General features: G+C 44.7%; 1 protein-coding gene across 1 annotated transcript in view; it reads right to left on the bottom strand.

Moving 5' to 3' along the window:
• Positions 1-26,855, bottom strand: part of ATPQ (ATP synthase D chain) — a 50,302-nt gene that overhangs the window by 16,092 nt on the left and 7,355 nt on the right. The window contains exons 2-3 of the mRNA XM_087397526.1: positions 275-356; positions 79-143 (exon numbers count right to left, since the gene is read on the bottom strand). Of these exons, the coding sequence (XP_087253652.1) occupies positions 79-143; positions 275-356 (147 nt within the window). The remainder of the gene's footprint in view (positions 1-78; positions 144-274; positions 357-26,855) is intronic.

A 26,855-nucleotide genomic window follows, 5' to 3' on the forward strand; every position in this document is an offset into this window, starting at 1 on the left:
TTCTCACCAATATCTTGATGCAACTAGGAACAAAAAATGCAAGAATTAATAAGAATAAGCTAATAGATGCATACTCACCAATGCTTCATACTTCTTTCGGTACTCCGGAGTGAGTGTGTCTTCATAAGGAGGAATCTTAAGTGCTACATGTAGAACACAAAACCTATCAGTAAGTAAGTGCACCCATTTGCTTGGAAAATAAAGATTCCAATTATATTCATGCAGTTTCTGGAATATGAAATGCCCATTGCTTGGATATAAAATTTTGACTTACACTCATATGATTTCTGGAATATATCAATAATTGCAGGGTTCAGCCTCTCTCTGTAGAACGTCCAATCAATTTTCTTTGGTGTCTGTGGACTACAAACAGCTTCTGTTAGTGCAGATCTAATAACCTTCATGATATTAAAAATCTCTTAAAGACACACTACATGAATACGATTTCTGAAATATATCAATACGATTGCAGAGTTCAGCCTCTCTCCGTAGAAGGTCCAATTAATTTTCTTTGGTGTCCGTGGACTACAAAGAGCATCGTTATTGCAGATCTAATGACCTCCATGACATTTAAAATCTCTTAATAAGACAGACTATATCCAATCTTACAAATTGATACCCATGTACAAATAGGTAAGAAAGGAAAATAACAAAGAAAACAATTGGCGCTGAGATGGAAAGAGGCAGGGAGGGTGCCATAGGGGAGGGGAGAGTAGAGAGAGAGAGAGAGAGAGAGAGAGAGATTTACTAATGTCTCTGAAAGGACAAAGAGGCCTATGAGACCAAAAAATTGGATACATTTGTGTGATCCAGATCCACCATACACACGGGCGCACCCAAAGAGAGAGAGAGAAGTAGAAGTAGAATTTTATTATCGTCCTAGGGGGGGCCAAAAAATGACCCATGGGACCTAATCCTCAATACAAAAACCTCCTCCACTGTGGAGGGGTCAAGAATTTTCAAGTTCTTGACGGTACAAAAAAAGACGAGTGACAAAAGATCCCAACGCTGCCAGAGAGGCACTGGAGAGAACAGACGAGATCTGAGTGGTGTCTGCCAGTATCTACTGATAGTCGTCTCTGATGTGTGCATATCGGGGGCAATGTGGGGCTATATGTGCCTCTATCTCTACTGTCTTCGAATCACAGAATCTGCAAACTCTGACATGTCGCGGCAGATTTAGCCAAGCTCCTGTCTCTATTGCCAAGGTATGTGACCGTGTGCGGAATCTGGCAATATTCCTGCGATAGGAGGTATGGGAGTATTGATGTATGGCTGAGCAGGGGCATCTGGTGTCATGAAAGATGACCAACATAAAGGATTTATTTGATCTTGATAGTATTCTAGCTTGGTCCTCTTTTTTGCTGTCAACCATTGGGTTTGTAGAGTGCATAGTAGGGACAACTGAAATTCTTGCATCTTGACCTTTTCAGGGGGCATAGTCAGGTATGATTCCACTTTCCATCTGCTGAACCATTTCCTTATATCTGTCCCCCATCCTGTGCAGATGATCTTGCTTTTACGATTCTTCAGAAGTTTCATACTAGCAGTCCATGCTCTATGTGGCAATCTTTCTTTTGGCATTTGTTGTACTTCCACTAGGTATTGCATCACTCTGTTCAGTGCATGGAATTCAATTGGCCGCCTGCCCGTTTCCAATAAGAGGACTGAATAAGGGGTAGTTGCCTTGACTCCTAGATGTCTTCGTAGGAAAGCTTTCTGCATTTTTTTTAACTCATTCCATGTGGAGAGAGAGATGCTGCCCCCCCATACTTCTACTCCATATAACACTGTTTGAACCACATATGCATCAAACAACATATTCCGAATCTTCCAGTTCCGGGTGTCAGTGTGCCTACAGTCGTTTTCAAATTGATAGTACTTCCCCCAACCTGTATCCAGCCTTCTTTGTGCACATTGCCACCATCTATGATCGGCTGGTATGTCAATTCCCAAATATTTAAAGGTATCGACATATTCAATGGGCTGCCCCTCAAAGCTGATAGCCGGGGGATGTTCAGGTTGGGTGGTGCATACTGCCATAATTTTGGTTTTGGCAGTGTTAACTTACAGCCCACTTCCCGTGCAAAAGACTTGTAGTACCTGTAATAGTTGATGCATGGAGTTAGGGTCATTAGCGAAAAGAACCACGTCATCTGCATATAGGAGCAATAGTATTGTCCATAGCCCAAGCTTGGGCCCTTGTATCCCTTCTTCTGCTGCAAATTCATTAATCAGTTCTTCTAGCTTGTCAATGCATATTCCAAACAGTGTGGGTGAAAGAGGGCAACCTTGTTTTACCCCCATATTACTTTGGAAGGCGGTTGACAATCCATGTTCTTGCCTGAGTCTGCATGATACCTTCTCGTATATGCGAGAGATGCCTACCCTTAGTGCCAGAGGGACTCCGAGGTCTTGCATTCTTTTCCATAGGCCACCTCTCGGGACTGTATCAAATGCCTTCTTGAAATCTACAAAGCAACACAGAAGAGTTTCTCCTTTGAGCCTGCTCTCATCCATGAGTACTCTTAATGTGACCAAGTGATCTGCAGTTCTATGTTCTTTACGGAAGCCTGCTTGGTCAATGGTCCTCTTCTTGGCCTCTTCAACCCAATTGCTGATTTTTGCCTCAAGCACTGTGCTAAAAAGTTTAGCTAGTGTGGAACTGACCATTATAGTCCTGTAATTGGTGACTGATTTTTGTCTCCTCCTTTGAATAGAGGCTGAACCCAATTCTCTTGTCAATCTGGAGGGAATCCATGATATAAAGCGTTTGTCAGTATGTGGGATAGCCATTGTCGTGCCCTGTCTTCTGTCCATTTGAAGAGTTCAGCACACATGTGCATGTGGTCAGAGGCCTTGGCATTTGCCATCTTTTTCAACCCTGCTTCAACATCCTCAAAAGTGAAAGGGCTGGCTGAAGCATATGACGTTGTTTCATTTCCCATTTCTGTGGCATTGGCATGATTATAGAACTTGGTGACATACTCCAGCATTTCCTCATCAGAGATATTGCCCATGACCTTTTTCTTCTGGCCCTTAACCTGTTTCCACCCCTTTCTGGGATTCTTGATGAATGTAAGCAAATCAGATTTTTCCCTTTCTAAAATGTACTTTCTTTTCTTCTTCCTCGTGAGGGCATTGTATTGCTTTTCCTTCTGTCTATAGAGGTTATTATCAGAAATATGTTTCAGCTCACTGCGTAGTTGCTTGCATTCATCATCATACCATTTCTTGTGGGGCAGCCCTTTATGTCTCTTCTTTCTGTCCTGGGAAATTTCTCCAAAAACCTGTGTTGCAGTGTCAAGGACAGCTTTTCTGAGGGCTTCCCATGTGGGTGTGATTGCCATTGCATTCAGTTTTGCATTTAGCGTGATGGCATAGTCTTTCTGCTTGTCTTGATCTATACGGAAGCCTCTTTAAGTGGCTGCAAATTTCTACACTTCTCTTTCAGTTGGAATACCAAGAGTCAACCATAGTGGGAGATGGTCTGACTCAGGGTAATTCTCTCCTATCCTGAAAGTTTCTATATCATGTAGAGCATTGATATGGGCCAGGACATAATCAAGGACACTGTCCCCCGCAGCCCGCTGGCAGAGAAGCATGTCATCTTGTTGGTCCTTGGAAAGCGTTGCATCCCATTCAAAATTGGCATATGCAGCCCATTCATCATACACTTGAGTGCTCTTCCTTGCACATTTACAGTATCATCTTCTGATGTCCTGTGCCACAAGGCATCTATTTCAATTGCAGCTTCTTTATCCAATTCATCATGCATAATAGGTTGGAATTGCGACTGTCCAATTCTAGCATTTAGGTCTCCCATGACTATTACCTTGCCAATGTCTTTCAGTTCTGCAATGTCTAGGCATAGTGATTCAAATGCATCACTTGAATCTATTCCATTCCGAGCATAGAAAGGGGACTCATGGTGAGGTATATAACATCCTGCCAAGAAGAGAGGGTAGTCACCGAATTCCAGTTTCAGCCATATAAACCTCTTGTGCTTATCAGCTCTGTACATGCTGATTTTGTCTACTAAGTGTTCCTGGATCATGCATGCGACTCCTCCTTGGCCTCTCTTTCCAATTTGTTTTTGGTAGACTGTATGTACCACATATCCCGGTATTTCTAGGATTCTGCAAAGCTCGCTTTCCCAAGTTTCCCCCAGGAAAACTATATCTGCTCCCTGTATGAATGCATTAATACTGACTCCCTTATTCCAAGGGAAACCTCTACAATTCCAAGAGAGAGAGAGACGCACACACACACACACACGGGGAAGGGGGGAGGGGGGGGACATGAAGTGTGCTTTTGTGCAGTGCTGAGAGGTCATTTTTAAAAACCACTGAGACCCAAGACCAAAGATATTAAATCACCTTAAAGTATTTCTCTACAATACTGTACATGAGAGCCTGGACTGAGAGCCTGGACTATTTGATCCCATGAGACGAGATCTAAACCAACTAGAGATCGGCTTCATCCTAACCCACATCTTGTCCCCCACTCATATTTGCCTGAACTAAAGGTCTTTCAAAAAGTTGATGTAGCTTGGCCTGTCTGGCAATTCACGCTATGTGTAACCACCTTTATTACGTACAAATTTATTAACACCTAATATTTCACATCAATCACGGGCATAGGCACACAGATTATCCTCCCAGCCAACCTCGATGGTAGCAAGCTGTCAAGAAGATTACGTTACGGGAAAGCTCCTGCTTGCCAAATCCCAACGAGCCCCAATTCCCTAGATGGATCTAGTATGCCACATGTCTTCATTCTAAGGTACCTCCTAAATGCATCATTTACCCCTCTCTTGGGGTATCATTGAATCATTTGCCCCTTGGCACATTTAATGCATTTAGACCCTTTAGCCTTAGATCCACCTAGTCTAGTGCCATATCACCCTCACCAAGGACCTTGACTTTAATTCCTTTCTGATCATTTACGTAAAGCTCAACAAATATAATATAAACATTGATCCTTTAAAGGAAAATGTCGACCGATCCTTCCGAGGTCATGTTAAATCGACTTGAGCGTAACATTCCTTCCCTCTTCCAGCATCAGCGTCCTCGATGATAAAGTCTGGGAACACTCTCCGTAACCGGTATACAGATTCCCAGGTCGCTTCTGATAGAGGTAAACCATGCCATGCAACCAACACCGTGGGTATCCTCCGATTGCGTACTTGCATTGTTTCTTGGTCCAAGATTCTTGTTGGTTTGCGTCTTGCATTATCCTCTATCTCCTGAAACAAAACACCCTCGATTAGTGAGTCACCTGTATGCAAAATTTTCTTTAAACGAGAAACATGAAACACTGGGTGCACCTTACAACCCTGTGGCAATTCTAATTTATAGGCTACCTTGCCTATTCTTTTTAGAATTAACCATGGCCCACAATATCGAGGTGATAACTTAGCACACTCTCCTGCAGTCAAAGACTTAGAGTGCGAAGGACCTCTGAGAAAAACTTTTTCTCCTTCCTTAAATTCTCTAGCGGGTCGGTTTTCATCCGCATACGCCTTAGCTCTATCCATAGCTTGGCAGATGTTAGCTCTCGCAAGTGCTAGCATCTCCCGCATCTGAACCACAAAGTTCGCGGCACTAGGCACTTTCTGAGGTACTCCAACTATAGTTGGATTCACTGGTCTATAACCATAGTTCAGTTCAAACGGACTGAACCTTGTAGATGAATGTTTTCTATCATTGTAGGCAAATTCTAACAATGGCAACCACTTGTCCCATGTATGTTGCCTCAATGACACATATGCTCTAAGCATATCCTCTAAAATTTGGTTGATTCGTTCCGTCTGACCATCCATTTCTGGATGATCCCCACTACTCATTCCCAACTCAGTCATGAGTGTCTCAAACACCACAGTCCAAAAATGACCGGTAAATTTGACATCCTTGTCTTACACTATGGATTTGGGTAATCCATGAAAACGAAATATATGTCTAATAAACATATATGCAAACGAAATATATGCAAAATCCGTCACTTGCGGGGTACTAACAGACTCTCTAGTTGGAATGAAGTGAGTCATCTTGGTAAGACGATCAACCACCACAAGGATAGAATCATATCTACCTTGTGTCGTAGGCAGACCTACAATAAAGTCCATGGAAATGCTCTCCCGTCTACCTAGTGGTATTTCCAAGGGCTGTAAAAGTCTGGGTGGCTTCACCCGCTCTGCCTTACTTACCTGACACGAAAAACGTGTCACATATTCATGAATATGCTTTTTCATCTTTGGCCAAAAGAAATCTCGCTTCACGAGATCACATGTCTTCTCAACTCCTGGATGTCCCGCACATGGGCTATCATGGCATTGTTGAATGACTCTCTGCTTGAGATCATTCTGATTAGGTACTACTACCTTGCCATTTCTTTTCAGCATACCATCCCTTATGCATAATTTTTGTCTTTTCTGGATGCCAAGTTATCCTTTTACCCGGGTTTGAATTCATGAGCCTTAGGCCAAAGGCTCTGGACGAACTCGTCCACCTTTTGAGTTTCTCTAATCTCGGTTATTAGAGCACTCTCTAATACCGTGAAACTCATATTATGCATAATACGTGATAACGCATCAGCAACTTTATTATCCCTCCCTCTTCAGTACCGAATCATCAAGTTAAACTCATGCATGAGTTCTACCTACCTAGTTTGGCATCCTCTCAAGTCAGGTTGTTTACAAAAATATTTCAGAGTATCATGATCAACATCAACATAAAACTCTGACCCATACAAATAATGTCTCCATGTTTTCAGAGCATGGACAACAGCATACAACTCTAATTCATGAGTTGGCCAATTTCGTTGAGAGGGAGAAAGCTTCTTGCTTTCAAAGGCTACTGGCCTTTCCTCTTGGAGGAGAACTGCTCCTACCGCAATGCCACTTGCATCGGTTTCAAGGAAAAACGGTTTCTGGGGATCAACTATTTTTAACACGGGTCCTGAGACCACAGCTTGTTTTATGGTGTTAAAACTCTCTTGTTGATTCTGTCTCCATATAAAAGGTACTTTATCTGAGGTCAGATCAGTCAATGGCGATACTATTTCGAAATATCCTTTTATATGCCTTCGATAAAATTGGACAAATCCCAAGAATGATTGTAAAGCGGTCAAGCTCTGAGGGATTGGCCAAGTCAGTATTGCAGCCACTTTCTTTGGATCCATTTCTAACCCCCTCAGGAGTAATTATGAATCCTAAATATTCAAGTCTTACCATACACAATATAGTTTTCTTTTTATTTACATAAAGACTGGCTTTCCTCAAAGTACTGAACACTATTCTTAAGTGTTCATAATGCTCAGTAATACTTTTACTGAATACCAGAATATCGTCAATAAAATGTACTACAAACTTTCCGATATACGGACGAAGTAAATCGTTCATAAGCATGACGAATGTAGCTGGAGCATTGATAAGTCCAAAGGGCATTACCAAAAACTCATAATGTCCAAACTTGCTTCTAAAAGCGGTTTTATGCACATCCTCAGCTCTAATACGGATCTGATGGTAGCCACATTTAAGATCTATCTTACTGAAAATTACGGCCCCATGTAATGCATCTAGCAAACCGTCGATCCGAGCCATCGGATACCTATGCTTAATAGTGATATTATTCAATGCTCTGTAATCTATACAGAGGCGAAAAGTATCATCTTTCTTCTTCTTTAATATTAATGGCGAAGCAAAAAGTGAGAAACTTGGTTGAATCTGCCACAGCTTGAGGTATTCTTCCAGTTGTCTTTATACCTCCGCCTCTTCGGTAAAACTTAACCTATAGGGAGGTCTATTTACAGGTTCTGCCCCGGAGATTAGTTCAATCTTATGCTGAACATTCCGCTCTGGAGGTAACCCATAAGGTAACTCATCCCTAAAACAATCAGAGAACTCCTCTGCTATTTGATCAGCCAGCTTGGCCATCTCTCCATTTTGAGCAACATCAGTGCTAGCCAAAGAATCATCAATCAGCTCTACCGATGCTGTACAAAGAAACAAAAACTCTTCTTGAGCCTTTCGAATTTCCATCACGGAATCCAACGGTCCTTGAGATATATCTTTTTCACCTCATAAGACATACAGCACATCATTCATCTTGAATTGATAAATGTGCTTTTTCCAATCTATGGCTGGATTCTTCCTAGAATGCCAAGCCTTGCCCAAGGCTATGTCTGCATGAGCAAGCTTTGTCATTTCAAAATCAAGCTTCTCAGCATAGTCCTGAATTCGAAGCTCCAACTGGGTAACCCTTTGGTCCCATACTTCAGTTGAACTTCCATCTGCCATTCTGACTGTATATGCATAGTCAGATGGGCTAGTCTTTAGTTTCAGCCTCTTTACAAGCTTGGAGTTAATTACATTGTGCGTTGACGCTGAGTCAAACAACACAATGACATCATGATAAGCTACTTGCCCTTTCATCTTAATTAACTCCGTATCGTTAAAGGCTGTATACCTCGTTGCTGCGGGTTTTGACAGGACATTATCAGGTGCACTGGTTACTAGCTTAGCAACAGACACACATAACAAAACAGGTACTGACCTTTGAGAAGATCCCGCTAGCTGAATCTGCATCTGTTCTGCTCTGGGACTTCCCTCCATTTCCACGTCGCATTCTGAGATCACCATCTCAGCCATCCAACGATCCTTGTTTCGTGGACAATCTTTCCACTGATGAGGCTAAGGCATCCAAAACACAAGCCTTCTCTCCTCGCTTTTTCTCTTTGCTCTGGGTTCAAAGAAGACTTCGACCAAGCCCGGGCTGCCATTGGTGTTACTTTTCTTTTCATTCCAATGGTGGTACTTGATTTAGGAGTCTCAACTAGTTTCGCATGCTTGGCTTGACCACTAGGCTGTGAGGCACTCCCTTTGCTAATTCACTTCTTCTTAAACCCACTTTTCTTCGAGTACTCATACTGAGTCCCAACCTACACAAATCCACTTAGTATATTTCCTTTTGTATCCTCATAGTTCAGGGCTATGGCAATTGCTTCATCTAGCGTGTTCGCATACTTAGCCCGAACTTCCATCTTGATCCGATCATTCAATCCAAAGATAAAATCTTTTACTTGGATTGACTGAGATAGAGGTTCATAAACCTTCATTACACTTTCTCTTAACTTATCAGTGTATTCCGCCACTGATAAATTTCTCTGACGAAGGTTTCGATACTGATCCCAAGCTCGGAATGCTTCGTCAGGAGGTAAGAAGTGTTTTCTAAATTCCTTTTTAAACCCCTCCCAAGTAGTGGATGCCACTCCATCTTTCTGCTGTTTTATCCACCACCTATCCGCTGCCTCATTAAATATATGGGTGGCCTCGCGGATTTTCTTCATATCATTCCTGATTTCATAAATGGCGAAGGCCTCGTCCCATTTGTGTAACCAGGTCTCTATGATATCGGAACTACGGTCAAACATCCGACCAGAATACTTTTCTGGCCTATAATTGGCAATATTAGGCACCTTAGCCCTCCTAGGCCCGACCATATGAACACTGGACTCAGGTTCCATTAGAAGACATACTATGAACCATTTTCCTGAGCTCAGATTGCCCTACATTTGCTTCTATCTGTTGCAAGGCATCCTCTAACATTGCAATTCTGCCAGATAGTGTATGACCTGTTGGGCGCGACACCTGCGGGGTCGGCCTGACTCCCGACTCTACGGGATCCACCCTAGAAGCTTCTTCATCTACTTCCATCTAGGTCGATGGGTGTGTTTTTTTTATTATTTAATAAATAAAACACCGCTTGAAACTGTATTTACAAATCGAAAGTCCAACTTCCAAATTTACAGGTAACCAGGCATATATCACACTGTAACCAAACTCACTTTTCCCTATGCTAGGGAAACTCCTGCAATCTAAATTAACTTAACACGGAAGCAAATAAACTTAGAAGGCATAGAAAACTCCCTGGTCATTCATGTAGCATAGAGAGATCAAGTTGTTCCTATATTTAAACCAGATGAATATTCCTGCTGTGGCTCAGCTACACCCTCGTTGAAGACCCAAAACACCCCAGCTCTCACTTCAACAGTTATCGTCTGTTATCTGCATAGTACTCGTTGATAACCGAAATCTCCAAATAACAAAATGTCACAAGCAAGTTCCGTGACCACACAGTAGCTCTCTGCAGGTAGTCGTAACTCCAGTAACCTCGCCTTCAATTGAAGAGAGCCCTACGCATGAAGACAGCAGCCAGCCCAATTCAAAAATACGCAGCTTTTCCACATCTAGTGCATATCAGCAGTCATGACTGAATTTACGCATGGTAGAATGCGTCATCTTTCTCATTCCAAAGTGATCAATTCAATGACGAAGAGGACTGATCTACGTGACTATTTTACTCACGGACTTTGCACCGCAATCGACCCACGATACGAATGCCAGCCAATCATATAATGTTCCGTCCCAGTCTTCAGTACTGACCAAATTCCTCACGCGATGCTAAAGAGCCCTGAAGGTACCAAGTTGTACACCTGCGACAACGTCTGCTAACAAACGACCTTGCGAGCATCAACGCTGCACGACCAAGCGACCAATACAACGGGCAACTCCAACTATCATCTTGAGCAGATACTCCAACAACTGCTCTTCAGCGACAAGCCCAAAGACGACGACCAGCAGCTCTCCAACGACTAAGCAACATTCCAACCACGGGCTTTGCAAATGACGACCCAAAGCAACATGCACAACCTCCAGTCAAGCACCTAAGGCTTCCCACCAAAGTCTTGCCAGCGAGCTCAGCCAATCGCCTCTACACGCCGCTCTTCAGCGACTTCTGCAACGATGCACCACAGCACACCTACACATGGCCATAGCTCTTCCAGCTAGCCACGCTCCAACTCTCGTGATCCACCTGCACGCTCTGATACCAAATATCACGTACAAATTTCATAACACCTAATATTTCACATCAATCACGGGCAGAGGCACACAGATTATCCTCCCAGCCAACCTCAATGGTAGCAAGCTGTCAAGAAGATTACGTTACCGGAAAGCTCCTGCTTGCTAGATCCCAACGAGCCCCAATTCTCTGTTGGAAAGGTCACCTCCCCATCTGTAAGCCCCCATATGGGGAGAGCATGGGGGGGGTGAACCTAGGGTTTGAGTGTCTGTCACATGGGCATCTGATTGGATGTCATGTGGACAAGAGCCAGAAGGGATTGAGTGATAAGATGGGGCTGCCACATGGACAGCATCTTGGCTGTCATGTGGGCAGCACATCTAGAGCTGTTGAGGGCAAGAATCAAAGAGATGGAGGGTACCCGGAGCTAGGATGGATCTGCAGCAGCAAAAGGCGAAGCAGTAGCCAGCACAATGAACCCGGAATAAAAAGCGAGCACATGGCGCTGACATCTACACGGTGTACGGCTCTGTACGGAACTGGGAGAGGGCCTGGCAGAGGCGCAGGATGTGCAGGCGCAGATGTGGAGCAGCAAATGTGGCTGTCAGTGGGCAGAAGGCATGCCTTATATAGGCTGGACCCCTGCCTTGAATGGAGGGCCAAAGGCCCTGGAAGTTTGGGTCAAAAGCCCTGGGTTGTGAGCCCTTATAGGGCTGGACCAGCCACAGACTGGTCGGCCAGTCTGCTGCAGGCTGGTTGGTATTTTTACCAGCCCTTGGGGCCCTATAAAAGGAGGTCCTTAAGGCCTCACTTCTCATCACTTGGAGCAGCAGTTCAGGGAGCAGAGGGAGCAGCAGATCAGCCACTTGTGGGTCTCTATCCAGAAGGAGACAAGAGAGCTGTAGAGCTGCAGACCTAGCTCAGAGTGCTGCCCACCTAGGCTGGTGCAAAGACAGCAAGGTGGAAGGGATCTGGACGGAAAGTCTACAGAAGCTCGAGGTGGAGCACGTGGGCTCGAGTCTAGAGATAGCCAGCAGATAGGAGAAGGACCTTGTGGTAAGATCAGAGGACCACATCATTGATGGGACTCTGATCTGTCTCTTTTGTATTGTGTCCATAGTTGTGGACGGAAATATATATTTTGGTGGTTTCTCTATCTGGTTGGTTCATTGTCTATTGATGAGTCTGCACACTTATTGTATGCACATAAGTAAAGAAGTTTGTGATTCCACACCCACACCACACTGTGTGAGCTCCTGGGCATTACTATAAGTCTTCCGCTGCGTGTACCCTCTGTTGGGTATTTTCTAACATGGTATCAGAGCCCAAGTAGGAGGCTCACAGGTGTGGGAGCTTGAAGGCAGGGACCTTGCTGAAGGACGACCCTGATTCAGAAGCTCTTGGGAATCGACTTCCACGACTGGAGGATTGTGCCCTTGCAAGGAGGGTGACTCAGGTTCAGTCAGGTGCGTTCAGAATTCTGGTCTACTGCAATTAAGTTTGGTTGACTTTGCTGTGTGGTATAAACAGCAGAGATGTCGACCTCTACAGCCTCTTCAGCCCCTGCTTTCCCTTCCTCCTCCCCCAGTTCTCTCTCTTTCACTATCCCTAACTTTGGAGAGTCTGGGAACCGAGACAGGACTAATTACCCGATCTGGAAAGTGAAGATCCGGAGTCATTTAGTGGCTCGGAAGCTGTGGAAGCTGACCACGGGAGTGGAGTCGAAGCCGGAGGACATGGTGGACAGAAAAGGGGAGATACTCATGGCAGTCGACAAAGAGGAGCTTGAAGCTTGGGAAGACAGAGATGCCCATGCCCTGGCAATAATCATAGGGACTATGGCGGACTCCATTCTTCGACATATCCAGCTGGCCGAGACGTCAGTAGAGGCGTGGGCCACCCTGAAAGATCTGTACGAGACGGACAACACCTCTCGGATTGTGCTTCTTCAACATCAACTCTACAATCTTGATATGGAAGAAGGAGATACGGTATTGCATTTTCTATAAATATACTATTTAACATCACATTCTAAAAAAGTGTCTATATTCATAGGGTGCATTTGACGAAGGTCAAGGTGGTGAGGGATTAACTGGCAGCAGTTGGTCAGAAGACAGACTCATGCCATTTGGCCTTGATGGTACTGAGGAGACTGCCTCGGAGTTTCAAGAGCTTTGTTACGGCTGTGACAGCAGGACAGAGGACCAAACCTCTGACATTTGAGGAGTTGGGTCCGATACTGCTACAGGAGGACGCTCGGGAGAAGCTCTACAACGAGGACAAAGACGACAAGGCGATGTTGGCAAAGGATTCCGCTGGCAAAGGAAAGGGCAAGCCTGACGGTGGCAAGTCCAAGAAAGACGACTCTGACGACGAGGGGACTTCGAAGAGGAAGCATAAGAAGAAGTGCTTCTATTGTGATACGCCAGGACATTTTGCAAAGGACTGCAGAAAGAAAAAGGCGGATTTGAAAAACAAAAAGGAGTCTGACTCAGATTCAGAGGGAGAGGCCAAAGCAAATGTGGTAATCAAGGAGTTGTTCCTGGTGACATCACCGAGTGTTACCGAGGTCAGATATGTTGATCCAAAAATCACAATGAGGATGTCTGACATAGAGACGTGGGTCGACGAGGAGTCAGATGTCTTTGTGAAGGTGAAGGACAGCATGGAGCGCTTGGTACCTTCCAGCTGTGTGGCTATCGACACTAACACGAGGGTGGATTCCATGGAGGGCCCGGGGGTCTCATGGTCAGATGGATGCTGGAGTTCAGAAGGGGACAGTACAAGATTACACAAGCGCTTAGTGGGTGCCTCAATGAGAGTTTGCTTTCATAGCGAACATTCACGCAGTACAATAGTCTGGTATGTATTTGATATTCTACATTTGAGCCTTTATAGCATGCTGTGGAGAGACTCTGCTCTTCATTTGTCTCAGGTGATAAGAGATTGGAAGGAATTGGCCTTCTTCGAAGGCAAAAGGGGAAGTATTGGTGCTTCTTCAAATCTCAGACGCAGATTGCTAGAAGGTGATGGACAAAGAGTACTGAAGCCAGAAGAGTACCTGCTTGAGAACTCAGCGAGAGTTCATGGTCCAGGTTATCTGGAAATATTCATTGGTTGCAGACCTTGCCACAGGAAGGACGGGTTGAAACAGACCCTCAGAGCATGGTGCCTGGAAGACTCCAGGTTGTTCACTCATTATGAGGGGGACGACTGGAAGATCGTGACGGCTGGATTGCTCGAGTTCGAAGGAAGGAACGTGACTGAAGGAGGTGGTGCAAGGAGGTGCTACCAAAGATGGACCTGTGTACCAGGGTGGTGTGCGGAAGCGGAACCAGACCTGGTGGACCAGGAACCACTGGATGAAAAGCCAGGAAAAGATTTCGACACCGAAAAGTTCCAAAGAACTACGACCAGGGAGTTACTGGAGCATCGTCATCGACGCATTGGCATTGGGCCGAGATGTGTCAGTGAGAGGGGGTGTTGGAAAGGTCACCTCCCCATCTATAAGCCCCCATATGAGGAGAGCATGGGGGGGGTGAACCTAGGGTTTGAGTGTCTGTCACATGGGCATCTGATTGGATGTCATGTGGACAAGAGCCAGAAGGGATTGAGTGATAAGATGGGGCTGCCACATGGACAGCATCTTGGCTGTCATGTGGCAGCACATCTAGAGCTGTTGTGGGCAAGAATCAAAGAGATGGAGGGTACCTGGAGCTAGGATGGATCTGCAGCAGCAAAAGGCGAAGCAGTAGCCAACAATAAACCCAGAATAAAAAGCGAGCACATGGCGCTGACATCTACACGATGTACGGCTCTGTACGGAACTGGGAGAGGGCCTGGCACAGGCGCAGGATGTGCAGGCGCAGATGTAGAGCAGCAAATGTGGCTGTCAGTGGGCAGAAGGCATGCCTTATATAGGCTGGACCCCTGCCTTGAATGGAGTGCTGCCCACCTAGGCTGGTGCAAAGACAGCAAGGTGGAAGGGATCTGGACGGAAAGTCTATAGAAGCTCGAGGTGGAGCACGCGGGCTCGAGTCTAGAGATAGCCAGCAGATAGGAGAAGGACCTTGTGGTAAGATCAGAGGACCACATCATTGGTGGGACTCTCGATCTGTCTCTTTTGTATTGTGTCCATAGTTGTGGACGGAAATATATATTTTGGTGGTTTCTCTATCTGGTTGGTTCATTGTCTATTGATGAGTCTGCACACCTATTGTATGCACATACGTAAAGAAGTTTGTGATTCCACACCCACACCACACTGTGTGAGCTCCTGGGCATTACTATAAGTCTTCTGCTGCGTGTACCCTCTGTTGGGTATTTTCTAACATTCCCTAGATGGATCTAGTATGCCACATGTCTTCATTCTAAGGTACCTCCTAAATGCATCATTTACCCCTCTCTTGGGGTATCATTGAATCATTTGCCCCTTGGCACATTTAATGCATTTAGACCCTTTAGCCTTAGATCCACCTAGTCTAGTGCCATATCACCCTCACCAAGGACCTTGACTTTAATTCCTTTCTGATCATTTATGTAAAGCTCAACAAATATAATACAAGCATTGATCCTTTAAAGGAAAATGTCGACCGACCCTTCTGAGGTCATGTTACCTCGACTTGAGCGTAACAACCTTGATGGAGTTACATGTTGTTTTAATCTTCCTTGGAGTCCTTTCAAATAGATGGAATTATCTGTATTCCCTTTCTCCCTAGAAGTTCTCTAAAATGTCATTTATTATGCACAATCATCTATGGTTTGTAACAATTGAACTGTTAAAGGACGTATTCTGTGTAACCACCTTGATGGACCTAGATGTTCCTTGGAGTCCTTTCAAATAGATGGAATTATATGTATTCCCTTTCTCCCTAGAAGTCCTCTAAAATGTCATTTATTATGCAGCGTTATCTATGGTTTGTAACAATTGAACTGTTAGAGGAAACCCAACCACCGAGCTAGTTTCTCAAATCTCCACGCAGCAGAAATAGAAAAGGATATAATTTAGGCAATGGAATAATCTCGAGAATAGAGAAGGGAATGCTTTGATCAAAGATCAAACTTTCTATGTCCACGAGAGAGAACTCACAAGCAACAATTCTGGAGAATAGACAACAGTAGAACAGTCAAAAACATCTCAAAATATATTGCAAAAAACTGAGCCAATCACTTCTTCGACCCTGGATGCTCTATGGTGAGCACATGTCCTGCTCCTACTTCTGTCCTTGCACCCCTCAGATTGGATGCTCCTCAGAAAGCTTCAATCACCATCTGTAGTGCGAGTTCCTTAGACAGCATCCTTCTGCACACATGTGCTCTCCGACTGGCTGTAGGTGTGCGCCAATTGTTGCTCCAGAGTGGGTGAGGGATGCCTCTGAACCGAACTAATGATAGCCTCAACAATGAGGCCTTTTATAGGGGAAGCACTCCTGTACTGGCCAATTTGCCAAGTGAGACGTGGGAGTGAGAGAGAAAGAGAGAGCACACTGACACACACAGTAGACACGAGAGTGTGGGGATAATGAAGTATGTGTGTACCTCCCCAAGCACACAGTCAACCTTTTATATCAATGGATAAGGTTACAACACTAAGTACACCGTACTTAGTGTACTTAGCAATAAAAGTAACTGTACTTAAGTGTACTAACTATACTGGGGTGGCCATAATGCCTTTACCCCAACAACCTCCCACTTAAAGGCAATATGCCCTCAAGTAAAAATAAATGAGAAAAATACAGCATATACACAATGGAGTACATGGCCAAATGAGGCTCAACCTATACCCATCAACTGTCGGCAGTGTGCAAACCGCTCTGCAGGCAAGCCTTTTGTCAACAAATCTGCTGGATTGTCATCCGTGTGAATCTTGACAAGCTGAATCAGCTTATCATCTATCACCTCTCTGATGAAGTGATACTTCACATCAATGTGCTTCGTCTTTGCATGAAAGACAGGATTGTGTGCCAACTGAATAGCACTCTGACTGTCACAATGCAACAATGGAATATCACCCGTAATGCCCAAGTCTCCCACTAGCCGAGATAGCCATAAGGCCTCCTTGCATGCCTCTGTGGCTGCAATATATTCAGCTTCCGTGGTAGACAAGGCTATGCACTGCTGCATCCTTGATACCCATGACACTGCACCTCCAGTGAATGTATAAACATAACCGGTAGTAGACTTCCGGTTATCTGGATGACCAGCATAATCTGAATCCACATAACCATGCACCTTTGCATCCTGCTTGCCAAAGCATATGCACAACTCCTGTGTGCCCTTCAGGTATCTCATGATACCTTTCACTGCATCCCAATGCTTCTTGCCTGGATTTGCCATATACCTGCTAACCACTCCCACTGCAAACGCAATATCAGGTCTGGTAGCAACCATGGCATACATGAGACTGCCACAAGCTGAAGCATACGGAATCTTGGCCATTTCAGCCCTATCAGCATCTGACTGTGGGCTATCCATTGCACTGAGTTTCACATATGGAGGCAATGGAGAACTAAGGGTCTTCCCCCCCTCCATATGAAACCTTTGCAATACTTTGCCAATATACGCGGTCTGAGACAAATACAACAAACGCTGTCCCCTGTCTCTCCGTATCCGCATGCCCAATATGTGATTTGCATCACCAAGGTCCTTCATATCAAAGGCCTCATGCAATCTCTTCTTAAGGTCATCAAGCTCCTTACGAGCCTTACCAGCAATAAGCATGTCATCCACATATAAAATGAGAATGATTAAGCTGCCATTTGCAGCCCTTTTGGTATATAAGCAGTGATCGACATCACTTCTCCTGAAACCTTGGGACTTCATGAAGGTATCAAATTTCTTATACCATTCCCTTGGTGCCTGTTTTAGCCCATAAAGGCTCTTCTTAAGTTTGCATACAAGTGACTCCTTGCCCTTGACTGCAAATCCCTCTGGCTGCTACATGTAGATCTCCTCATGAAGATCACCGTGAAGAAAAGCTGTCTTCACATCCATTTGGCATAATTCCAAATCCTCACATGCAACCAAAGCAAGTACAGTCCTGAGTGTGGTCATCTTAACCACTGGAGAAAAGATCTCATCAAAGTCGACACCATACTCCTGCTTAAAGCCCTTGGCAACCAACCTGGCTTTATACCTTGGCTTAGCTCCAAGTGTGACTTTCAATCTCTATACACCCACTTGCATGGCAGTACTTTCATGCCCTTAGGCAACTGCACCAATTCCCAAGTACCATTTTTATGGAGACTGTCCATTTCGGACTTCATGGCTAGTTCCCATAGCCTTTTATCATGCATTTGCACGGCTTCCTTGTAACAGGAAGGTTCTCCACAGTCTGTAAGCATAATAAAATCTGCCCATGGAACAAATCTGTCTGGCTGCCTCGTTTGTCGAGTGGACCTTCGGACCCATTGATCTTGCTGTCCAGCCTGCTGTTCACCTAAAACAGGTGGCTGTTCCAGTAGATCAGGCTGCAGAATTATGCCTGGGAGATCTTCCAAAGGTGGTATATCCTGTAGGACATCTTCCGCCACTGCGGGCTGTCCATTTGGACCTGCTGCAGCATCATGCATTGATTGATTACGCTGCTGTTGTGGCTGATTTGCAGCCTGCCTGAATTGTACAGGATGTCCCGAGTCATCAATGTCAACCTCTGAAGCATCAGAAGGCTTATCTACTGCCTTAAACATACATGACTCATCAAATAAGACATCATTGCTGCGTATAAGCTTCTTATTCACAGGATCCCATAGGCGGTAACCCATCTCACCACTGTCACCATATCCAAGAAAAATGCATTTCAGAGACTTAGGATCAAGCTTGCTGCGATCTTCTCTGCGTATGTGCACGTACGCAGTGCAGCCAAAGACCCTCAAGTGCTTATAGGAAGGAGGTTTTCCTGTCCAAAGCTCCTCTGGCACTCTGCCATCCAGTCTCTTATTTGGTGACCTATTGATGAGGTGTACTGCTGTTTTTACAGCCTCAGCCCAAAATCCATAAGATAAAGCAGCATGTGACATCATAGAGCGGACCTTTTCCTGTATGGTTCTGTTCATACGCTCTGCAGTGCCATTCTGCGGTGGACTGTAAGGAGCAGGGAGTTCCCTTTTAATACCTCTAGCATCACAAAATGCATTGAATGCATTAGATATATACTCCCCACCGTTATCTGACCGCAAAGCCTTCAGTGTTCTGCCTGTTTGGTTCTCAACCAAAGCAAGCCATTTCTAGAACACTGGAAAGACATCACTCTTCAATCGAAGAGGATACACCCACACCTTCCGTGTGGAATCATCTATAAATGTGACAAAGTACCGTGCACCTCCAAGTGAAGGACTAGGCATCTCACACACATCTGTATGCACAAGCTCAAGTTGAGCATCTTTATGTCCTAATCTCCTCTTATGAGGACACTGTAATTGTCTACCATATATGCAGTGCTCACAAAACTTTAAATCAGAAAATTTCAGAGACGGTAAGTAGCCAAGGCGAGCCAATTGCTCCATTCCACTTATGCTCATATGTCCCAACCGGCTATGCCACATAGAAATATTCGGCAGCTCGGTGGCATGAATATCAGTATGATTACATACTTTAGCATGAAGGGTATACATCGTGTCAACCTTAGGACGTCTGGCAACAACCAAGGCACCTTTGGTGACCTTCCAGAGACCATGACCAAAGCTGGTCACAAAACCTTCGTCATCCAACATGCCAGTAGAAATCAAATTTTTCTTGACTTCAGGTACATGCCTGACATTGTGAAGCATAAGCTGAGTACCATCAGCAAATACAAGCCTGACATCTCCAACACCGACAATACTGCATGCATGATTATCCCCTAGAAACACGACTCCATTACTGCCTCCTGCATACCTGACAAACAACTCTCTGTAAGGTGTAACATGGAATGAGGCACCTGAGTCAATGATCCAAGAGTGCATGTTTGCAAAACCGCCTGCATGGAGAGCATGAGCATCCAAAGTAAGAGAAATAGAACCTCTCCCTCACTGTCATAACCGTGTGTAGAATGAAGCTCTTCAATCTTCACACTGCTCTTGCCCTTGCTTACTGGTACAATTGCCTTTGCATCTGACGCATCAGTGTCCTTGGCCTTGTCTCTCTTATCATTTTTCAGTTTAAAGCACTGCTTTTTGGTATGTCCCTTTTTGCCACAGTAGTAGCACTCAACATCTTTGTTGGAGCGGGACTTGCTCCTGCCTTTTCCCCTTTCCTGGGATTTGCCTCTTTGCTGACTTCTCCCCCTTGCATTCAAGGCATTGTTAGGCTTTACTGCATCTTGAGCTTTCAGCTTCTGCTCTTCTTGCAAAATCAGCCCTGTGATATCTGCAAAACTTATGAAAGTGTTTGCATTTGTCACAGCTGTGGTGAACGTATCCCAACTCTCAGCAAGAGAGATCAAGAGTGCCATACCCTTGGTTTCCTCATCCACCACGTACTTCTGATTCGCAAGCTGAGTAACAATTGAATTAAACTCATTGAGATGTGCATCCATGGAGGTCCCTTCCTTCATCTTCAGATTGAAGAACTTGCGCAACCAATATATCTTTGTGGCTGCACTTTGCTGCTCATATGTGTCCTGTAGCTTTTTCCACACACCCCAGGCTGTAGTTTCACCGTCCACATTCCAAACCACACTCTCATGGAGTGACAATTCAATTATGGACTTTGCCGACAGATCGGCCAGTGCCCAAGCATCATCAGATATGCCAGTGGGCTTCACACCTTTGTGTACAATAGGAGCATGAAACTGCCTGAGGATTAGCACATTCAGGACCATCTTTTTCCACATGGGGTAGTTAGCAGCACCCTGCAACTTCTTAATATTAAGAAGAGAGGACTCCGAGGATGAAGCCATTACAATCAGCAAGAAATATAACCCACACTTGGGTGCCTGACTCCCTGCAAACCAAGTGCACACAGGCACTTGAACTGTGCTCAAAAAATTTAATTCCTGCAGCGGAACAACAGGAACTGCACCTGCAACTGTTTCTCCCACTTAAACAGAGAATTATAACTGTTTACTGCTTGCTGCAGTTTCCGAACAGCAACTCTGTTTGCATCATTAAATGCACTGTTGTACAATCAGCAGTACTCTGATATTAAAACAGCATCTGCCCTGCAATTACAGTGAAAAACAGCAGTGTATTTTGCACTCTGTACTTCTGTACAGTGACTGTAATCAGCCCCACGGTTGACACAGAACAGTACCTGACTGTACCAGAAAGTACAGAATCAGTAAATGACTGTTTGACTGTTCAAACCTGTCAACTTCAAGCTTCCATATACCACTAAAACTGTATAACACAGTTTAGAGTAGGATTTAGGCAAAAGCCCCTTGACTGGAGGCAAAATTCTCAGAATTTGAGTGCATTTACCACTTCACTGACCACTGTAAGGCATTTAATTGCTTCCCCCAGCACTGATATGCATCCAATTGCAAAACCCCCAATTTGACTGGCACATTCAGTGCTCAAGTCTACAATGTAGTGCTCAATGCATCTTCCACTGTCCCGTGGGTCAACAAATGCATACGAATCCTGCAAGAATCAACTCCAAACAGGAGGATAAACGCAATGCGTGCGTATACAAGCCAATACTTGGCACTGGCTACAAAAGCCCCTTGATTCTGCAATCCAATGTTGAGGATTTCCTCACACAGTAGGCATAGACTGTATATCCGCTTACTGTACTTGCATTTGACCAGTAATGCTCACAATGAGCTCGAAGACTGCACCTGTACCTGCAAGTACACGAGTGCTACAGGAAGACGGAGCGTACCGTAAGAAATCTGAGGGAGGGGGGGCGACTGATTTCGCTGCAATAGCAACTGAAACCAGATCTGGTACCCCCCAACGGGCACCTGTGCCTGTATCGCTGCCGGAGCAGTTGGCGAGCTCCTGGCGGGAGCTCGTAGGCCTGGCGGGCTGCTGGCGGGTTGCTCGCCTGCGTGGCGAGCTGATGGCGGGCTACTGCAAGCGTCGCCTGGCTGGCGACCTGGCGGCGCTGCTAGCTGGCGTCGCCTGGCTGGGCAACGCTGGCGGCGTTTGCTGGCGCCGCCGCTGCTGGCGTCGCCTGTGGGTGACGTTGGTGGCGCTGGCAGCGCTGGCTGCTGCCGGCCCTGCTGAAGCAACAGCTCGCTGCTGCTGGCGGCGAAATGCAGCAGCTTAGGCTGCTGCTGCTGCTGCTTGAAGACGCTGCTGCTGGCGAGCTCCACAACACAATGCTGCTGCTGCTAGTCCTCAAATCGCTGCTGCTGCTGGACGAATGCTGAGACCCACGTTTGGGCAAGTGTTGCAAACAGAAAACATGCTGCAGTTGAGAGGACGAGTGGGAGGGAGATGTGCAAGCTCAAGCTCTGATACCAGTTGAGACGTGGGAGTGAGAGAGAAAGAGACAGCACACCGACACACACAGTAGACACGAGAGTGTGGGGATAATGAAGTTTGTGTGTACCTCCCCAAGCACACAGTCAACCTTTTATATCAATGGATAAGGTTACGACACTAAGTACACCGTACTTAGTGTACTTAGCAATAAAAGTACTAACTGTACTTAAGTGTACTAACTGTACTGGGGTGGCCATAATGCAACACCAAGTCACCTGTTTACAATTGGGCCGACCTGAACTAGGGCATAAATAGCCCCACCTGTATCCCGCCATCTTCACAACAGTCAGCTTCCCTAGCCTATAATAGGCCATGTACCTGCATGATATCCTGGCCTTTTCAGGCCTTGCAAAAGCCCACCAACATGTCCGACCTCCAGAGCCTATGGCAGCACCTGCGCAGTCCTGGATAGCAGCCACCATGACTGCATCTCTGCAAGAGATCCACGATCCTTGTGGATGCTCCAGGAGGACCTATAACTGCTTCCGTACCTGCTGCTGTCCTGATATGGACAAAAATGGACAAACCTAATTCTACAATTCAACACATGGACATCAGGGGGTTATAGCTTGTAATTTTCCTCCCAGCCATACTCTACAAAATGATGATGTCTCATTTCTTTCCATCTTCTTTTTACAAAGCCCTCAGTTCCCTAGATATGTCCAGAACACTAATTAAGGCTCCACTTAGATGCCCCTCTTGGGATACCATAAAAACCATTTGCCCCTAGGCACAAATCGTAAATAGGAACAGCTAGGCCTTTGGCCTTTCAAATCACCTAGTCATGCAAATCACCCTCACCGACAACCGTGACATTAAAACCCTTTAACCATCTACATGAAGCATAATTGTCCATCCTCTAAAGGGGAAAACCAACTGATCCTTCCGAGGTCACGTTACCTCAGCTTGGGCATAGCATTCCTTCCCTCTTCAGGCATCAGCGCCCTCGATGATGAAATCTGGGAATGCTCTCCGCATCTTGTACATGGATTCCCAAGTCACCTCAGATAGAAGTAAACCATGCCATGCGACCCAGCGTGGTGCGTCCGATTGCATACTTGCATTGTTCCTCGGTCCAAGATTCTTGTTGGTTTGCACTTTACAATATCTTCTATCTCCTAAAACAAAATCAATTAGTAAGTCACCTAGTGCAGAAACTATTTTAAACAAGACACATGAAACATTGGATGCACCTTACAACCCTGTGGTAATTCCAATCTATAGGCTATCTCACCTATTCTTTTTAGAATCAAGCATGTACCACAATATCAAGGTGATAACTTAGCACTCTCCTACAGTCAAAGACTTGAAGTGTGAAGGAACTACGAGAAAAACATTTTCACCCTCCTTGAATTGTCTATTTTCATCCGCATACGTCTTAGCTCTATTAATAGCTCGGCAGAGGTTGCTCTTCTAGTGCAACGTCACAAACTTCCCCAATATATGGGCATAGTAAGTCATTCATAAGCAGGACGAACGGAGCCAGAGCATTGGTAAGCCAGCATGGCATTACCCAAAATGCATAATGTCCAAACCTCTTCTAAAAGAGGGTTTATGCACATCCTCTGCTCTAATCCGAATTCGATACTAGCCACTCTTAAGATCTATCTTACTGAAACTTATAGCTCTATATAATGTCGTCTAGCAAATCATCAATCCAAGCCCTCGAAAACCTATTCTTAATAGTGATATTGTTCAGTCCTCTTAATCTATATAGAGACGAAAGATATCATCTTTTCTTTTCTTCAATATCACTGGCGAAGTGAAAGGTGAGGTACAGGGTTAACTCTGCCCAACTTGAGGTATTCTTCGAATTGCCTTCGCACCTCAACTTCTTCAATAAGGCTTAACATATAAGGAGGCTTGTTTATAGGCTCCACCAATCTTATTTTTGAACATTCCATTCTCGAGGTTACCCATAAGGAGATTCATCCCTAAAAGAATCAAAGGACTCCTTTGCGGTTTGATGAACCAATTTGGTCATTTTCTGACCTTGGGTAGCATCAATGCTAGTTGACAGATCACCAATCAACTCTACCGATTATATAAAAAGAAATTAAAACTCTTTCAAAGTTTTTCAAACTTCCATCACGGAGATAGGGTGCTAGAGATAAATCCCTTTCCTTCAGAGAAATTCATGATTTCTCCATTTTTCTTTCCTTTAAAACAATAAAATCTGACATAATCCCATTGACATATGGTGCAAAATTTGAGATTTTTTACATCACCACCGCAGAGAGCTCATTTTGGGCCTTCAGAGAAATTCATGATTTCTCCATTTTTCTTTTCTCTAAAACAATAAAATATGACATAATCCCATTGACATACGGTGCAGAATTTGGGATTTTTGACATCACCAGCGCGTCCGAAGCCCTCAAAAGGACTTTTGAAACTCCAAAAACGGGCACCCGGAGGCCCGAAAGAGGCCTGAAAAACCACTTGTGCAATTAAATTTGCATATCATTCATCTTGAAATGGCAAATGTGCTTCTTCCAATCAATGGCTGGATTCTTCATAGAATGCCATGCCTTTCTTAGGGCTAGATCTGCGTGAGCAAGCTTGGCCAATTCAAAGTCCGCATAGTCCTGAATCCGAAGCTCTACCGGCTAACCCTTTGGTCCCACACTTCAGTAAAACTTCCATCTGTCAGTCTGATAGTGTGTATGCATAGTAAGATGGACTACTTTCAACCTCTCCATGACCTTGGATTTCATTACATCATGTGTTGACACCGAGTCAAACAACACAATGACATCATGATTGGCTACTTGTCCTTTCATTTTAATTAACTCTCTATCACTAAACTGTATACTTGATGTTATGGGCTTAGATAGAATGTTATCAGGTGCACTATATACGAACTTAACATCTGGTCGGCTTTGGGACTGTCTTGCATTTCCACGTCGCATTCTGAGACTACCATCTCAGCCATCTGGCATTCCTAATTACATGGGCAATCTCTCCACTGATGACGCTAAAGGCATCCAAAACATAAGCCTTCTCTCCTCGCTTTTTCTTTATGTTCTTAGGTCAAAGAGAATTTCGACCAAGCTCGGGCTGCTTTTGGAATTACTTTCCTTTTCACCCCAATGATGGTATTTGGTTTTGAAGGACCCCTCGTCGGCTTGGCCACTAGGTTGTAGGGCACAAGTCTTTCTAGCCCCCTTTGGTCCCACACTTCAATGGAACTTCCATCTGTCAGTATGATAGTGTGAATGCATAGTAAGATGGACTAGTTTTTACTTTCAGCCTCTCCACGACCTTGGGAGTTGATTACATCATGTGTTGACGCCGAGTGAAACAACACAATGACATCGTGATTGGCTACTTGTCCTTTCATTTTAATTAACTCTCTATCACTAAAGGCTGTATACTTAATGTTACATGCTTAGATAGAATGTTATCAGGTGCACTATACACTAACTTAGCAGCAGATACACACAATAACACAAGGACTAACCTCTAAGAAGATCCCGCTGGTTGAATTTGCATTGGGACTGTCTTGCATTTCCACATCGCATTCTAAGACTACCATCTCAGCCATCTGGCATTCCTTGTTACATGGACAATCTCTCCACTAATGATGCTAAAAGCATCCAAAACATAAGCCTTTTCTCCTCACTTTTTCTTTATGTTCTTGGGTCAAAGAGAATTTCGACCAAGCACGAGCTGCCATTGGAATTACTTTCCTTTTCACCCCAACGATGGTAAGGGCCCCTCGTCCGCTTGGCATTGTGGGGCACAAGTCTTTCTAACCCACCTCTTTTGAAATCCACTCTTCTTTGAGTACTCATACTGAGCCCCTACCCACACAAACCCACTCGGCTTACCTCTAGCATCTTCATAGTTCAGGGCTTTAGCTATTGCTTCATCTAACATGTTCGCATACTTAGCCCGAACCTCCAATTTGATTCTGCCATTCCATCGGAACTATAGTCCTTTACTTTGCACTGACTAAGGGAAAGGTTTAAATATCTTCATGACACATTCACTAAACTTGTCACTGTACTTAGCTACTCATCCTTTTATCATTTCATCCACCACCTATCTGCTGCCTCAGTAAACATACGAGTGGCATCGCGGATTTTCTTCATGTCATTTCTGATTTCGTAAACGGTGAATACTTTACTCTACTTGTGCAACCAGCCTCGACGACATCCGAACTATGGTATGTCATCTGGCCATAATACTTTTCGGTCCACAATTGGAAATATTAGGTATTTAATTCATAGGCTGAATCATATGTACACTAGTTTCTGGTTCCATAAGAGACTTCCCCTTCTCCTTTGTAGATGGTCTCGCAAATATACTTTAAACAATCGTTCTCAATTCGGATTGCCCTACATTAGCCTGCAACTGCTAAGTCAAGACTTGCCGTAAAGCATCCTCTAATAATGCAATTCTACCTAATAACATATGGGCCTCACCTGTTGTTCCGATCGGACTCCCAGTTCGACAGGATCCACCCATGAGTAAACTTCCATTGCTACTGTTTTACTTTTATCTATCAGGTATCAAGTCCTAAACCTAAAGAGTTTAACTCTGCTTCTGTTGGTTTTTTCCCCTAACACGCGCTATCCAAAGC

Source organism: Dipteris shenzhenensis, chromosome 26, assembly GCF_047967505.1.
Source record: "Dipteris shenzhenensis isolate YYH24624 ecotype China chromosome 26, Dip_SZ_1.0, whole genome shotgun sequence".
NCBI classification, from domain to species: Eukaryota; Viridiplantae; Streptophyta; class Polypodiopsida; order Gleicheniales; family Dipteridaceae; genus Dipteris; species Dipteris shenzhenensis.